The sequence below is a fragment of the Aptenodytes forsteri genome, unplaced genomic scaffold (assembly GCF_000699145.1).
Source record: "Aptenodytes forsteri isolate BGI_AS27 unplaced genomic scaffold, ASM69914v1 Scaffold195, whole genome shotgun sequence".
Classification (NCBI taxonomy): domain Eukaryota; kingdom Metazoa; phylum Chordata; class Aves; order Sphenisciformes; family Spheniscidae; genus Aptenodytes; species Aptenodytes forsteri.
Window position 1 is genome coordinate 732,156 of NW_008795317.1, and position 17,906 is coordinate 750,061.

General features: G+C 41.0%; 1 protein-coding gene across 1 annotated transcript in view; it reads left to right on the forward strand.

Moving 5' to 3' along the window:
- Positions 1-17,906, forward strand: part of PTPN14 (protein tyrosine phosphatase, non-receptor type 14) — a 117,999-nt gene that overhangs the window by 46,580 nt on the left and 53,513 nt on the right. Inside the window, exon 3 of the mRNA XM_009279580.1 lies at positions 6,681-6,850. Coding sequence (XP_009277855.1) covers positions 6,681-6,850 — 170 coding nt within the window. The remainder of the gene's footprint in view (positions 1-6,680; positions 6,851-17,906) is intronic.

A 17,906-nucleotide genomic window follows, 5' to 3' on the forward strand; every position in this document is an offset into this window, starting at 1 on the left:
GTGAAATAAATAAAGTGATTCTCCTCATATTCCTTGTGGGCTTATCTAGTTGGTGCAGCAGAAGTCTGGGGCCTCTAATGATTCTCTGGAGGTCCACCTGCATTTGCGAACAATAGCTCTGTCAGCGGGTTAGCATTCTTTTCCCCCTGTTGGTGATGCTTTAGGGTGTCCTTACAGAGAGGTTAGGTCCTTCCCTTTCCTTCCAGTGCAGAAAGGAGTGAAATGAATAAAGTGATTCTCCTCATATTCCTTGTGGGCTTATCTAGTTGGTGCAGCAGAAGTCTGGGGCCTAATGATTCTCTCTGGAGGTCCACCTGCATTTGCGAACAATAGCTCTGTCAGCGGGTTAGCATTCTTTTCCACAAAGCATTTTGTGATTTCAGAACGTGTTTTGTTCCACTTTGGAACAAAGCCTGAAGTTTCAAATTTTCCAGAGAAAAGAGATCGGACAGTAGAGTAGCAAAGGAAGTTGTTTTGGTCAGTGTTCAATTTCATGGGGGTTTTCTTTTTCTATTGCTTTGGTTTTTTTAATTTTCAAAATTATTTATGTCATGCAAAAAGAAATATATCGGCACAAAAAGTTTGTGTTTCAAGATAAAAGATATTTTAACAACACAGAGGAGAATGCTTTGATGTTGTTGAAACACTTTCCCCTTCTTTCATCACCCTCCCCACTTTTTTTCTAAACAAAGTTTTGGCGACGTTGAACCAATTTTGTGAAGTTCGGCTTTCAACAGTACAGCATTTTTTGACAGACCTTGGTTTTGGGTTTGGTGTTTTGTTTTTTTTTTCTTAATCTCTTTTTCTGATTGATTCTGGTAGCATCCATTGCTGCTTTAAATGTTTAGGAGAGAAGAGAAGTACCGACCCCTTTCAACTCCAAGAGGGTCTCCCTGTATCCTCTTCTGCTCCTTTCATGAGGAATAATTGGAGCTAGCAAGCTTGGAGGTGCCTGGTGCTGGGCACTGTCCTTTCCCTCAGACCCAAAATTCAGTTGTTCTGCCCCGCTAGTCTTCCTGCCATGGTTTGTAGGGAAACAAAGCTGATGCAGTCATTTGGTGACTCTCCCCTTCTCTCTGGGCTTACCATCATTTTTTAACTCGCTGGCCAATCAAATTCTACAGAAGTCAAAAATACTTTGACAAAGCTCAAATTTCTACAAGATTTGTGCAATTGGATAGCTGAGTAGAGGAGAGAAACCCATTAAGTGTACGGAGGAGAAAATCCCTGCAAGTGTCCGTATTGGAGAGAGACTTTTTAAATTCCGCAAATGCAGCAAAAACTTCAGCTGGAATATGCCTTTTCTTAGAAATCCTCATCAGCAAACTATGATGTACAAGTAAGGAAGAAACTAAGCTGCATTAAATCCCATGCTCACAAAACAGTACTAAAATCCTGTTTGTCTCCTCCATGCAGTCTCAGGTAAGAATATGTGTTCTTTTAAAAGTAAAGATCAATTTTTGTTTGATACTTTAGTTTGGTCTTATGTTCAAATAAATGCCAGGTGTACCCCAACTTTTACCTTCGTGTTAGGAATACATCCATGTTTCACTCAAGCCGATTTCTTAGAAATAAACAAAAAACTGTCCAGCCTCCCCCCCCCCCCAAAAAAAAAAAGTAAAACTGTTTGAGATTACTGTATGTATTGTTGTGAAGGACTGTCAATCATTATACCACACATGACTGAGAAAACCAGTATCTAATGGATTATGCATATTTCTATTTGATCTCTGGGGAATGCAACTCCTTCCCTGACTGAGTCAGGGTTCAGGAATAGGTCAGTAGAAAGTGTAGCCATGTAACTACTGTAAAATCTGGTTTTATCCTTTTCAGCAAAGCTCCTGACAAAGCATCAGGTCTTCTAGTTGAACAGTTACCGGTTCCAATAAAATTAGCTCTTATGTCAGCATTATGTAAAAAGTAAAGACGAGAAGAGGGGAGGAAGGGAAAGAAAGGAAAGACAAGGTCGGAAATGTCATTTTACAATCTTGTATGTATGTGCACAGATTACAAAAAGGCTTTTTTTTTCCAATATAATGGCATTTTTCCCTTCAAGTGAGTCTAAGTGAACCTGCTTGAAATAGCAGAGTAATCTGTACAAATCTGTTGTGAGACTTCATGTCTCCTTTTTGTTCTCCTTAATTCACTTTATAAAATGATAAAAAGTTTAAAGATGGAATATTCTGACATATTGTAAGGTGGTGGTGGTGGTGAGACAAGAAGGTCCTTTCCAACCAAAATTAGTCTTTCGAGCTGAATTTCACAATGGTACCTCCAGCACTACGACATTGTGAAACCCAAACCAAAGCAGGAGGATGGTGGGCTGAGCACTGCAGGTGGACGCTGACCGCTGTCCACGGGTGGCCGGGCACGACTGAAAACCTGTATTCAGCAGCCAGGTTGCCTCAAAGTTTGGCTTGGTTTGACTTGTCTTGCCAGTGAAGCTGGGATGGGGTTCAGGCAGCGCTTGGACAAAAGACCTTCTAGGAACAATTGGCTGACGTAAATGGTGCCTTCCCCTCTGTGCGAGCGCCCCGGGGTAGCAGGATTTAATGCTTTTTGCCCGGAGGAGCTGGAACTCTGCCTCTTTCTCAAGGATAAATATTTAGTTGGCCGCTTCACCAAATGCTTTAATAAACACTGAGCCTGTCTCGTTGGATCCTTTTGAATGAGATTTCCTGGTTTAGTGTCTGTCGTCTCCTGTGGTTGATAATTCTACTCTTTTTGCCCAACATAAAGGCAGGGGTAGTTCTGGACTTGAGAGAATAGCTAAGTCCAAGTCCAAAACGAATATGTTGCCTCCTGAACTGGCAGCTATAATGTTGTCTTTTTTAAGACTTCTCAGCACAGGTTTTGTGTATCCAGTTTTCTTTTCTGACTCACCATATTTGGAGGATCGCCTTTTCACATAGTGTTGTTGGGGCGTGCAGGTGCTCTGGTTCTTGTCCGCTGCTTTAGCAGAGGACCACAGTTCCTGGAGGAGCATAAGCCAGTTTCCTTGTACCACGTATGAAGTCATGTGTGGTAGGTAAGACAAATTTTAAAACCTTGAGAGAAAATTAATGTAAACTCTTTTCTGACAGAGCTTTTTGTGTATTTGCAGATTACACAGACCAAAAGCACTAGCAACTGAAGCTCTTCGTCTGCAGAATGGATGTGTGTGCATACATTTAGTGTTATGAAAAGCTTTCCTTCAGTGTGTGTCACTAGTCTGTCAGCTGTGGCTGGAAGAAGGATTTTTTTGTTTGTTTTTTTTTAGAAGTGAAAGCATCAGTCACTTTCTTTGCCACTTTGACTGCTGATGTACCTTCTAGAGCAGCCCATGTTACTTCAGAGCCTGCCAGGTATAGGTGTAGATATTTATTCCATGAAAACTGGAATGAAGTCAGTGGCTCACTTTGTACAGATAGACAAACAGACCAGCTTTTGGAATCAGCCTAGTTTTCAATCAGCTGCTTAAAGAGAAAAAGATCCCATTTTTATGTCCCCTTACCTAGTTTGTGGGGTGTCTGTACTGTAAAAATGTTTTGTGAGCCGGAGTGTATTGCAACGCATGACTCAGATTCTGTAAGGCCTTCTGGACAGTCATATGCCTGGTCATAGCATGCTGAACTTGAAGGTCCAGCCTTTTCCAGTCCGATGTTCCTCTGTTCCTGTTTGGAATTATTAATGTTCCTAGGGGAGAGAGAGTCTCCTCAGGCATTCGCAGTAGTGGCTATGGAAGTCCTTCCCCACTGTGGGTTGTTAAAAAATGCTAATGTTTTCAAGAAGTAAAGTTCCTGGTGACAGGAAGCTGATATTAGATAACTCTGTTGGTTGTCTCTCCAAAGTACATGCATTTGTGACTTGAACTCTGCTCTGCAGTCCCTGTGCTTCATCTGCAATTGCTCGATCTCTCCAGGCTGCTTTCCAGGAAAACAGTCATCTTTTAGTTGTGTGAGATGCATGCTGCCGTGGTTGAGCCACTGTATCTGCTGTAGTCTAGAAGCTTAAACACTGCGTTCCCTTCACTTCTTATTCCTTCAGGATTCTGGATTTGGTACTTGAAGAGCCTTTCTACTGTAGCAAATCTAAAATTTATTGTCCCCCTGCCCCCACTCAAAGGGGAGGGACTGTGCTCTTTTGAGCTATTTAATTGCAATACCCTTAATCCCTTGAATAATTCTTTTAGACCTCTGACTTCAAATCATCTTAGTTGCTAGATGTTTTACAAGTACTTGACACTGCAAATGTGGGTCCTAGGTGATGTGAATGTTTACTTTTTAAAGTAATATGGAAGATCTGTTCTCGCAGCTCTGCACTGTTTCTTGCTGAGGATGAGCTGCCCTGCAGTGGTTTTCAAGAGTTTGTGCATTAAAGGATTTCCCTTATGAGGTGGTAAAATCACTGTGCTTTTTTTCTGCCTTCACATGAATTCCTTTCCTTTGCTGTCTCCACTGTCCCTCCCACATTTATTTTAATCTACTTACTATCATGGTGAGCTCATCAGAAAGAACTTTTTATCCAGTGATGACTACAGAGGGAGAGTAGACGTGTATCAGTGAATTGGTTAGTTTTGTTTTAAGTTTATCCTATGGGAGATGCCAACTTCTTGATTTATTTGTGCCCTGGATTGATTTATTGAAGATACCCTTAAATTCTAGAAGGAAATACTACATTGATTCTCTTCAAAAAAGAACTAGCTTGCTTCACTGTACCAAACTGAGCTTAAAGAGAAAGGACTGCGCAGTGTTCAAGCTATACTGCAGGTTTGTCAGGCTTAATTGAGGAATCAAGTTGAATTAATTATCACCTTAGTTAAATGCTAGTCTGGATGTTCTCCAAAGTTGAAAATATGTACGTAATGAGACCCTAAAGTAAATACACCTGCACTCCAGTTCAGAGTTTTTGCATATGATTCTCTCTTGCATGCCCTCAGCTATAAAACAGTTGGAGCAGTGTTGCCCTTGCTGGCTTGTTGTAATTTCTAAGCATTTTAATTTTTCAATATTGCATTAGTTGCCCTTGTGTTGTATGCGAAGTCGTGGTACATGCAATGGTTTTTAGAGAAGTATCCTTACCAAAGTGAAACAGGCTGCTGATGGTGGCTTTTACAAAGTGTAATGCTTGCAATTTTTCTGCTACTTTTGAGAATTTTTTATTTAAAAGCGTGAACATCTGGGAAATCCAGTTGGTGAAATCTTGATGGATGACTTATAGGCCAAACTTTTTGAATGTATTAAAAGTAATTTCAAATGAAAGTTTTATAAAATAGCAAAAAGGGGTTTCTCTATTCTTTGTCTCAAGTATCTTTATTTAAAACGTGGTGCTATGTATAAAGGATTGTGACTGCCTGTGTAAGGATTGTTGTCCAGGTAGGTTAAGCTATAACAACAAAATAAGTATTTTATTTGTTTTAGGGTTAATCTAATCTAATGGAAACTACTGGAAAGTTTTCATTGAATAGGGAGTCAGTTGGATTAAACACCAAGAAAGCTTATTGAAATAAAATGAGAGAAATATGCATAAACAGTAATGATCCCACTTTCAGATCCTAAATCTGCTTGGTGTCCACAGAATTTCCTCTCTCAGTTTCTGTTTCATTCGTTCCAGTGTTAGTACAGAGTGGTATTTTATACTAAGGGCATTGCTGGAAATACTGAAGAAAAAGATGTTGATACAAACTTCACAGTTAGGGCTACAGTCAGATTTCCAAGCAACTGATGGATTAGTTCCTTTGCTAAACATGAACACTTTTTTTCGCCTTTTCTCCAGATCTGTAGTCATAGTACTTGCTGTTAATTATAGTATGCATTTGCCTGCAGTAGTAGATTAGTGTGTTTAAGACAGTGGTTTAAGGGCTTTTCGATAGCCAGTCCATCATGAAGGGTTCTATTCCTTCAGCTGCTTATTACCAATTTGTAGTATTTGAAGCTCTAGTTCTGAACACTGTTCCTTGTTAATTACTCTCCACCAGCAACAGTCCCATGGCTTATACAGGAGGTACTACAGCCACTGAGATTTACACAGGATAGAAAATAGCTGGGGTTTTCAACCTGGTATTTCTGTAAGAGCCTAGAGCAAACAACTTAAGTGTGTGAGGCACATTTTAAGTGTAATACTTGTCCATCATAAAACCTTATGAGTGCATTAAAAAAAAAAGTAAACATGTTCTGTATTGGGTAAACGGTTCTGGTATTGGTAGATATATTTTGACATATGCCTGTGGGTTTGCATTCTTTTTTATAGTTGGAAGAGTCCTTGTCCTTTGCCTGCAGCGGACCTGACCCAGTCTCATGAAGCCTTTGTGCTTTGATTCAGGCTTAGTGTTTGCTGTCTGTTCACAAGGCACAGGTGTAAAAGAAAACAAAGACTCAGACGCTTTCTGTAAATCATTTATGTCACCTGTGCCATAATGTCAGTTAGAGCTCTTTAATACGCATTTGGGAGAGATGGTAAGGGGCAGATAGTATTCCATGAAGTATATTATATTGCAGTATTAATTTCTCATTGTCTCCAAGATTGTCCTAAAAATAAAAAAGGACGGTAAAAAAGAAATTACTCTGATTTTGCATATGGAAAAATTTACACAATGCCATCTGTTCTTATTTGCATTTGTGTCATTGATTGTGTGTGTCATTGATTGTGTGTGTGATCTAGCTGAAAAAGGTAAACTGACACTATTTTGTTTCTTTATCTAGACACACTACTTTGGCCTTTCGTTTCTCAGCAAGAGCCAGCAAGCCCGCTGGGTTGAACTGGAAAAGCCTCTGAAGAAGCAGCTGGACAAATTTGCCAATGAGCCTTTGCTTTTCTTTGGGGTAATGTTCTATGTGCCCAGTGTTTCCCGACTGCAGCAGGAGGTAACAAGGTATGTGGTTTCCCTCTGTTCACACTATTGTGATATAGCTGGGAGGGAACAGACAGTTGCTCTGTTTCTGGCATTCAGTATTTGCTCATGTATCATCTAGTTCTTTCCTTTCCTGATGATTGCCCAAATGGGAAAAAGTGAGAGAAGTCACTGCTTGGTTACATCTGTTTGGAAAAAAAAAAAACAGTATTGATGAATGATTATACACGACCAACTGCAGAAACAAAAAGAGAATAGATATCTGTTTAAAAACCTGACATAAATTTTGAAAGAGACCATGGTGACCGTATTCTTTTTCTGTAACCTTCTACTGATTAAAAGGAAGCCATAGACAAAGGACCTCTATATACAGTTTTAGTTTATTATTCTTACGTCTGTCTGTGCTTTGCTGAAAGTGAACTTTGGCATCTTTTCTGGGTTTTACCCATCCCACTCCTGATTTTGCCCCTTATGCTTCACAAAAGGATTAAAATTGTTAGGGGGTATTAGTTCTTTAATTATGATCAGGGTGCACCTTTGCAAACAACTTCAGTGGGAATTACTCTTTTATTCAGAGCCCTGTGCTGCAGTTGTAACAATGCAACTGTTTTGAGGGGCTATTCTTGTAAACCACATCACTGTGTGGTTTTTGCACATCTGTGCTGTATTTGAATTAAAAAAAAAAAAAAGCCCACCTCACCCAAAAAGGGGTGGGCTTGTTTTCTTTTTAACCAAAATTATTTCATTTATCTGGTCTAGAGCAAAGTTGCATCAGCACAACTAGAGGTAAAGCCTGGAATAAGTGGGTGAGGGCTACAGGGTGGCAGAAGCCTCCCCACTGAAAAAAATGTTCTGTTGCTGCAAACCTGAAATTCACCATCTGGTGGTCATGTCTAAAAAAAGATGTATAAATGGTGGAGAAAAGAGCGGCTTTAATTCTAGAAGATGTGCAAGATGTGAAGCGTTTTTTATATTGCAGATTGTGTATTTTAAAGGATTTTTTCTTAACACTGAACTGGAGAATTGACTTTAGTAGGATGCGAAAGATTTGATTCTTAAAATGACAGCTGTCAAGCAATCCCTTGACTACTGTATATGCAGAATTCTTGCCAAACAATGGGCTGAAAGCATCACAAAACTTCCATTTCCCTGGGAATAGACTGAACATCGATGCTTGTCTGTATCTGTGTGTTCCTGCTTTGTACGCTTTGGGAGAGGGAAGCCTCATACCTTTTCCTTCAGAATTATTTAACATGCGGTCGGAATGTCTGAAATGTTCTGTTGCTCACTTTTGTCATCCCAATCCTGGCCTAGTTGTGTGCAAGGAAGCATTGTAGCTACTTGGATGCTATTATCTCTTCAAGCTGCAGCCTGCGGTGCTGATTGCTCATTCATAGCTCACCTGCAGAGGTGTATTTGCTCATTCTGCCCAAGTTGGTAATAACAAAACATTTCAGTGGCAATTGAACTTCACAGCACGCCCAATTGGAGTGGCTGCTGAATTGTTTTTCTTTCTGAAGTGATTGATAACGTAAGCTGCAGAGTCTTATAAAAGTGCCTCTTACGTTTCTTTAAATGTCTGTAGCAAAACCAGCAGCTTACTAACGGATCTCAGATACAGAATAGCCTGTTAAGATTTCCCCCTCCTCCCCCCCCAAAGTGGAATCGCTTCACTGTAGATAATGTGATGGCAGCAAACCTTCAACTCCGCAATTCTAGGTAGATGCGGTAAATCTCATGTTTGAAGCAATGAGTGGTGGGGACATGGAGGACTCCTCCAAAACAAATGGCAGAGAAAGGCTTAGTCTAATGTGTGATTAGGTGGACAGATGGGGGGGGTGTGGTGTGTAGGTTTTTTGGCTTTGTTTGCTCTTGGTAAACTGGTTAAACATTTATTTTGAAATTGAGATTGGCTGCTTTTAGGATTAGGCTTGATCATGATACGATTACCCATGATGATGAGGTAAGCACTAGACTCTCCCACTCAGTGCCTATGTGTTTGACTTATATTTACGTACAAATGATAAATCTGTCTTAAATCCAAAACTCATGATCAGACACTTCATCTCCTTCTGGGAAGCTGCAGAACCACCACAAACAAACAAACAATCCCAACCCCAAAACAAAACCACCAGCAAAGGCTGAAGCTGCAAAGCTAGTGACAGCACTGCTAGCAGTGAACCTGTTACCTTTGTAACCTTCTCTTGCTGGAGATATCTCCAGCCCTGAGCTTGCCTGGCCATGTTTGGAGCTTGAGATCAAACTCATCTCTCAGTCCAGGCTTTTAGTTAATTGTAGACTCATTAATTTCCAGGGCTCATTAATATTCCTTGAAGATGATGAAAAGTCGTCTGAGAGTACTTCAGCAAACACTTATATAATCCACAAGTATTCAAAAGCCAAGGAATTGGTTTAATTAGTTGGTTTTCCTTGCCTCTGATCTGTAGGATTATAGACTTTGGCTTGATAGCTGGTTTTGAGAGATTTGTTCCAAATTGAATATTCCTCCCTGCTTCCAGCAACTGCAGCCCCCTGCACCTCATGTGCTGTCATCACGAAGAGGGAAAATGATCCAAGGCTTTTAGGTTTTGTTGGTTGAGAGGAGCATTACTTGTGGGGTTGGTCAGTGGCTCTGAGGCAGTGTTCCTTAATAATTTTTGTTTGAAAGACCATCTGACTCTTCGAAACAATCTGTGGACCATTTTGTGTTCTGCTATTGTTTGGCAATTGGGACCAACAGGAGGAATCATTGTACAAATAAGACAATTCATATTTAGGTGAAGCCATAATAATTTATTTATAGATTCCTAACTTCTTTACATTTTGTCGTTACTGTTGGAAGTCTAAAATGCGAATTATGCCTGCAGGCTTCTGGATTTTAGCTGCCTGCAGGTGTTGGTAGTGGTCAGGAGCTCTTCATGGTCTTGCTGGTAACTTCCTGTATTGCACAAGCCAAATGTGGGTGCAGAAATAAAGGTGAGTAACACTGCCCCAAGTGCTATGTCCCTCAGTGGTGAACAGTGTCTATGGAAACCTTTCCATACGTGACGTGCTGTGAGAGGAGTGGAATAGTAATCTAGTAAGAAGTCAGTGGTGTCCTTCAGAGGTACAATGTGGTAGCGTCTGTTGACTTGCTGAAGCTAAACACAAGTAGCAGTGCTAACCACAGAGTTGCAGGATGGTTGAGGTTGGAAGGTACCTCTGGAGATCGTCTACTCAGAGCAGAGTCAACTGGAGGAAATTGCTCTAGGACTGTGTCTCATTGGGTTTTGAATATCTCCATGGATGGAGAGACTCCACACCTTCTCTGGGAAACCTGTTCCAGTGTTCAGTCACCCTTGCAATAAAGAAGGGGGTTTTATGTTTAGAAGGAATTTCTTGTGTTTCAGTTTGTGCCCAAAGGACCTCATCATTTCAAAGGTGTGAATGGGTATTGAGCGACTGAGTGGGTGAATGGGTTACCTGGGTTGGGCATGTGTTATTGAGGACCTGCAGGCGCCTGTTGTGTAAACACAAGCACAGCCATGACTTAATGTGGGATGCCTGTAGTTAATTTGTAAGAGGTATTTCTGATAATATGAGAAAAAAGGGCCTGTGGGATCCAAGACAATGAAAAGACAAGACTGCCAGAGCAGTTTATTCAGCTAACAGCTCTTTGAAGTCAGCCTCTGAGGCCTGCAAGAAAAGATGAGGCAAAGAGTACTCTGGGGGACACATTAATTGTTTTAGTAGGTCAGATCTGACTCTGGTCTGAGTCTGGCTTGCAGGTCTTCACTTTTTTTTTTTTTTTTTTTTTTTTTTTTACAAAATTGACACTTGCTTAATGATGCAAACATTAGCGGTGTGGGTGTTTTTTCCTCCTCAAAGTTACATGGAGCGTTGGGACAGGGTAAGAAGTGCCAGCAGGACATCATCAGTCTTGTTCGGTTAGTGATTTTGAGTGCGAATGATGAGGCTTCTCAGGACAGCCATGTTTTTTGACTTGTGACGGAAGCTTCCTGTGGATGTCCTAGGGAAATGTACAGAAAGCAGCCGCCACTTGTAGAGTACCTGTCTCTTCTTTCTGGTAATGGCAATGAAATAAACGTTATTGCTATGCCTTCTAGCATTGTACTCTTGACATTGGGCCTTCTTCTAGGAGAGCTATTTCCTACCCTCTAGTCCTCATATTTCCCTACTCTTTCTACTCTGTTTCTTTTGTCTTGGGTTGAGGCTCCCATCTGTACATAGCCCTTGATCTTAATCCTGTCTCCTCCAAGATCCCAGTGACTCCAGTATCTCCCCCACCTCTAGTCCTGGCATTCTACCTGCACCCAGTCCCACAGACATCTTCCAGGGAGAATTATGAATTAAAGCCCCATGACAATTTCTTAAGGTGTCAGTAGGAGTTTCACCATGTTGTAATTGCTACAATTTGAAAATTTCTAGAAGAATTTGCGATAAACCAAATTTAAAGAAACCAACAATCAACCAACCAAAAAAACCCTCTCCAGGCTTGATGGCAGCTACAGCAGGAGCCATTTGGATGGGACTTTGGGGGTTGGCACATTACCAAAAGGCATTTTTCATGGAAGGCTACTTAGACAACCTCTTTTTAGTCATCCAGCTGTTCTCAGAGTGAGCAGCCATCGCAGGTGGAGATGCTGTGTGTGCTTTTGGCATATTTAAAGCACCTGGGATCTGCATACTGTCTGATATAAAGCAGTCTTTGTGATGCCCTGTAGAGTAGATATTTGCATAGATTAGAAATATAAATCTGCCTTTTATTTTCTGCTAACTCCTCAGAGGGGACGCATCCTTTCAACCATTTATTTAAAAAAAAAATAAGTCTTTGTACAGTGTCTAAAGTAAACAAGCTTGCTTTCACTGTGCTCTTGTTCCAAAAACAGAGAACCCACACAGTCTTTTGTGGCTTTCTGAAAATGTGGGTGCGATGCTGCTTTCTGCACAAGTATCAGACAATCCATGGCTTTTTTTTTTTTCTTTTCTTTCCCCACAGTTCTAAGGGAAAACTGAAGTTACATTTTGCTCCCCACAGTATCTCTATCTTCACACATGATACTGCTGTGCCTCCTGTGAAGGAATGAAGGTGTGCTTTGGTCTGGCTTTTCTTTTTTTCTTTCTTGGAAGAAGCTTTCAGTATCTTACTATGTGCTCTGTACACAGTAATATCCAATGGTGTTTATGCCCCAATCTGCAACAGCACAATCCTGCAAAACAAGAGCAGTTCCTAGTCTGGCTGCCACCAGCGGGGCTGGGTCCCCGTGGCGCTGTGCATGGTAGGTCTGGTATGCACAACTGTGTAGGGAGGGACATATTCCAGCATCTGCACTGTGCTGCACTGGGCTTCTGCCCCAAGTTCAGCTGTCAGCTCTGCGCTTTCCCAGAAGAATGTGCTGTACAGCTTTCCTGTGAAAGAAAACACAGAGTGTTTGGAATGGGATGGCTGCACCTGTAAAGTGTGGGAATGAATGCGTTTGCAGGTGGAAAATTAAAGCCCGTGGCTGCCAGGCCTCTTTTCTGGAGGGCCTGTGAAAAATCAGCCTCAAAGTTATCCTCCTTTAACTAAGTGAACATTTTCCTCTGATGTTTTGCTGCCTTACCCTTTTCTTCACCATTTCTTGTAGCTGTTTTTTTTCTGTTTGTCTTTTAAGGAAATATTTCTTCTTCACAATTCTCTGCCTTTCCCTTTCTTTATTTTTCTTCAAGTGTTAGGTGAAGAATTTTTAAACAGACGTTCTTCTAAAACATACAGAGCTACAGACTCTTAGGACTGTATGAATTTTTAAATCATGTGCGGATAAAGTAGATGTGAAAAAATTAATGTTTAACTGCTTCGTATTTACAGGGAAAAATGTTCTGGCAAATCTACTACTTTTTTTTTTTTTTTTTATAAACTGGACTTTCTTTTCCTTCCCCTCAAAAAAAAGTCCTTCTTGAATGTCTCGCCTACTTGACCTTATCTTTGCTTTTAGTCTGCTTTGCTTTACTTTTTTTGAACAAGCTGAAGTTTCACATCCTCCTGTGTTGCTAGCTTTTAATACAAGTACAATCAGTTGGAGTTTTGTACCAGTCACTGCTGTCTTTACATGGTGCTTTTAATTGCTGTGTTAAGGCTGATATTACATATCCTCCTGTGCCAGCCTGGTTTTGTGGCAAGCTTGGTGATGTGGAACTCTTTTGGCTGTTAAGTTTGTAAGGTACATGAGGATGCTTTGCTTTTCATGCTTGGTTACACCTGCAGCTTGTGGCTGTCTGGGAAGTCTCTGTGTGTACCTTTGAGTTCATGGTAGTTGATTTGAGCACTGTGGTGACTTTATTGTCCAAAATGATTATTTTGTATATCACAGCGCGTCAGAAAAAAGCAGCACGATATGTACCATCTGATTTGTTCAGGGCAGCCTTGACTGTATTTGCCTGAAGTGATGGACTGTGACAGGTTGTGTGGCCGTGCTTGTTAATACACCTCTGGTACACCCATAAGATTTTTTTAATGCCAATGGTTCTTAAAAATTCAGCAGCACTTAAAAAAATTTTCTTCTACGAAAGTGCAGAGAAATATCATGCAGGATGGGAGGAGGAGAGAGATGTGTGGTTAAGTTGGATTGGTTGATAAATGAGTGAGAACTGAGTGATACACGGCAAGTGGGAAGGTGGAGTATTTAAAAAAACAAAAGGCCAGAGTTTGACCTCTCACACCTAGAGATTTAAGTCAGGATATAACCATTCAGTATTACTGGTGTAACTGAGGGGAAAAAAGTTCGGTTTTCAGGCAGTGGAAGCCTTACTGCCTTGTCCAAATTTGTCTCTTCCCAAGAACCTTTGTCATTTCGTGTTTACGGTGTACTTCCCAGCAAATGTTTTAAGAGCATGCCTGCTGTCTTGGAAAAATGATACCCGGGAGCAGGCTATGTAGCTTCCAGAGAAATGAACGCAACCAGTTTCTCATTGCCCTCTTTTCTGGGAAATGTCATAACTAGTAAGCATGTGCCGATCAGCTGTGCTGTGCTTACGGAGCAGCTCTGCTCACACCGTTGGCACTAGAAAGAGCTGTGTGGCTTGCCCAACTGGAAAGATGATGCACCTCTTCACTAAGAAGCAAGACTGTTCTCTTCAACACAAATATGATACTAATGATCAGAACAGTCCCGTGTTTTTAACTATTTCCAGTTAAAAAGTCTCTTGTTGGTTCTCTTTGTCTGTTTCTTATATTGGGCTGGATCCTTGCGTAGCATAAACCAGTGTAGCTCCTTTCTTCTGACAGAGTATTTCCAACTTTATAATTATATATATTTTATGTATATCATATTTCTGTTTTATAGAGAGCTATAGGTCAATGGACTGTAATTTTAAATGATTCACATGAATTAAGACAATCACTGCTATACATGGAAGTCATGTCAAATGAACCAAAAAGGACAGAATGTTCTGTGAGAATGGCAGACCTTAGAAATGGAAGATAATTTGATCCCATGAATCCTGTCAACCTTTTGTTCTCAGCTAAATGGTTTGGAGAGTCAAATTACTGGATAATTTTTACAGGGGAATGGTGGGGAACAACTGTGAAGTGGCATGGGGTGCCAACTGACCTATATGTGGTGGTACTAATTCTTTCTTTTTTAACTGAAGAACTGATATACAGTGGTCTAAGTAGGTGCTGTGTCATGAAACACAGTAAAAGATTTAGGACAAGTACCAATGTAAATGTCTTATTCATGAGACACTGTGGTGGAGTCTCCCAGAAAGAAGGAGCAGGAACTCTGGAGCTGAAATTTTATAAATCGACTGGAGGCAAAGAAATTTCTGCTGGAGCAGAATCCTGTTTTGATTTAGACTGTGGTTGCCAGCCTGCCTGACCCTACAGGTCCTGGTCCTGATCATGGTCCCAGTGCTGATCGTCTCGTGACTGGAACTGCACTGTATCTCCCAAGACTGGGAGAAAGGCAAGCTCTGGGTTTCATTGCTAGGTGCAGGTAGTTGTGAACCCCCAGGGAGTCCTGAGTCCCCAGGGATCCCAGCTGTCTTCTGTTGGACAAGAGTGTGGATGGGTCCTGAAGTAACTTGGTAATGTCAACCTTTTTTTTTTTTTTTTTTTTTTTTTTTTTTTCTTTTTCTTCTTCCGGCTGCAGGAATCTGGGACTAAACAGCAACGCTCTCAGCCAGCCCAGATACTGTCTAGGAGCTCACGTAGCCCAGGCAGGGGAGCAGCTCTGGAACTGCTTGCAAGCTGCATGAGTCTTAAGAGCCCTGGGTGGCCACCCAGGATTAGACAGTCTGGGGTATTTGCATTTTGGTGCTCCTTTGATGGTTTTATTGTTTTGTTTTAATTATTAGACTTTTTTAATATTAGTGGCTACTGCAGCATAAAAAACACACATTAGGCCTGTAGCCTGCCTTGTTGTAAACAAGCTGATACTTAATTAGCTTTAATGTTGTTTTCGAAGGACAGCAACAATAAATAATGTGCAGCATTTGCTTGGGTCTTCTTGTGGTCATATTATTGCAGCAAATGCATTGTTTTGCTTTTCAGTAATATTCTTGAGTTGGTTCTTTTTGGATGTGTATTTTAGTGGATGTTTAAACTTTGACTTAAAAATAAGAACTCCTTCAAGGCAGACCTAAGATTCAACATTAATTCCCTGTTTATAAAATAATTTGCTGAGGAGGGCAAACCCTTCTCCCAGCTGACTTTCTTCAGTGAATGGGGAGCTTGTTCTCTGTGTGTTGGTTATTGAAAGCTGAGCTCTTTGTGCCAGATATTTTAAGAAACTGTTGACGCTTAGATCTAATCTATTACATTACACTGTGCTTTTAGACCAGAAAGTGAATGTGTTTTCATGTGTGTGGTTGGGCAGTACATATGTAGCAATTCTAAAAAAATAATGTTGCATAACTATAAATACAGTGTTGGATACTTCAGCCTGAATTCTTGCTTTAGTGTGTTTTGAAGGCAGTGGCTGTGATGGTTAGAAATGTTGTAACAGGAATGTCTTGGCATTAGGCAGTATCACATTTATATCTGAACATGAGGAAATAATACTTATTTTATGTTCCGGGGCTTAGTCACGTGTTCTTACATCTTGCTCTCCTGATAGGAACTGTTTGTATGTTCAATTTTAGTAGAACAGATGCTTTTGGAGTACTCAGGACATTTATTGGGCCCTTTTGAATGGCAGCAAAGGTTACATTTTGAGTTTCTACTCTTCTCATAATGTAAAGATACACCATTTACACACAGCGCCAGAGCTTCCTCTCTGGTCTTAGGTAGACCAGCTTGAATCCTTCCATACCAGTCATGCTGGTGAAGGCATCTGCGCTTGGGAAAAGGCACTTTGTATCTTCCTTTCCTGTCCACCTGGGCACGCGTGCTGTTGGGAGACACTTGCTGAACCTGTACGTTGGCTGGGTGGCCTGAGCTTGCATTGAACGCTGAGCAGCTCTTGCTGACTCCTGCTGGGGGGTGAGGAATGTGGATGGCTTTTACCATAGTTGGGAACCAGAAACGATTCAGATTTTTTGGAAAAATTCTGCACCTGGGTAGAATGATGTAACAATTTTATTGTCTATGCTTGTGATTTTTATTGAGTATGTTAGGATTTTCCTTAAACTTTGCAGCTCTTGAAATGAGGTAATGATATGAATTTCAGTCTGGGATTTTTTTTGATGTTCAAAACAAAACTCAAACTAGATTGGTAACACAGCAAGGAAATAAAGGCATGAGAGGTATGACTCCAAGTACTCTATAGCTTCCAAAAACCAGAAGGAAAAAGAGCACCTAGCTTTACCAAATAAAGAAGTATCATTCTTCAATAATAGCATGGCTTTGAGGGGGACTAGATTCATGGCCCATGAAACTTCAGAGACGACAGTTCATTAATTGTGCATCCGTTTCAGAAGTGCAGAGGGAGCCAGATGGATAGAAAATGCAGGTATGTGCAGCAGGACAGAGGAGGAATCATAGAATTGTAAAATACCTCAAGTTGGAAGGGACCCATAAGGATCATTGAGTCCAACTCCCTGCTCCACACAGGACTACCTAAAATGAAATCATATAACTAAGAGCGTTGTCCAGATGCTCCTTGAACTCTGAGAGGCTTGGTGCTGTGACCGCTTCCCTGGGGAGCCTGTTCCAGTGACCGACCGCCCTCTCAGTGAAGAACCTTTTCCTAATGTCCAATCTGAACTTCCCCTGACGCAGCTTCATTCCATTTCCTCGTGTCCTATTCCTGGTCACCAGAGGAAGCAACTGTTTATGATTAGGACACGGTTGCAAACCACCATGTTAAAAACGTGTCTTGAATTGCATAGGACAGTCAGGATTGAACCTTAATTCCAGAAAGAAGAGCTGAAGGTCCATGAGACTGTTTGAACCTGGTACTTGGGACATTTTATGATCCTTAAAGAGAAGGAAATAAATGAAGGATTTTGAAACTTGCTTTGGATGTCTAACCAACTTCTGATGCAGGAGAGAGAGTCTTCTGCCTTTCTGCGAGGAAGCGAAAACCTTTGAGTGGCCTATACGTTTGTTCTGTGATAGCTGACAGTTGAAATGGTGCTGAGGCTAGAAATCTGGCCGCCTTTTTTTATTAGTGAAGAGCTTGCTTTGTGTACGAAGCTGCATGTTTGGATGAGTCACACCTACTGCTTTTTGCTTCTCAGCCTGTGAGGAAGCTGTCCTCACCGCTGTTGGCAATAAATGCTTGTGTTATGTGGATCACTGGGATAACCTGGAGCATCAGTTCTCTTCTATTTAAATCCTGTCCTTCTTGGCCCTTGGCTTTCCCCTGTTAGATTTCCCAGTGCTGCACACACATATGGTTGCATAGTCTTAGCTGTATTGTTAACAGTACCCATTTCGTGTGTGTGTCTTTATGGAAAACCAGTTGAAAGTCTGCTTGTATGATCTGAACATGTCCCCCATTCTTGTTTTGTGTTTGTAACAGGTTATCTTAAATAGTGCTGAAAAGTGATTTTAAATCTTGCTGTAATTGGCAGTAGAACAAGCTCATGAAAACTGCAGTTTGCTTACTTTTTGGAATGAAGTGGAAAGTTGCGTCCTGCTTTCTTTGAACTGCAG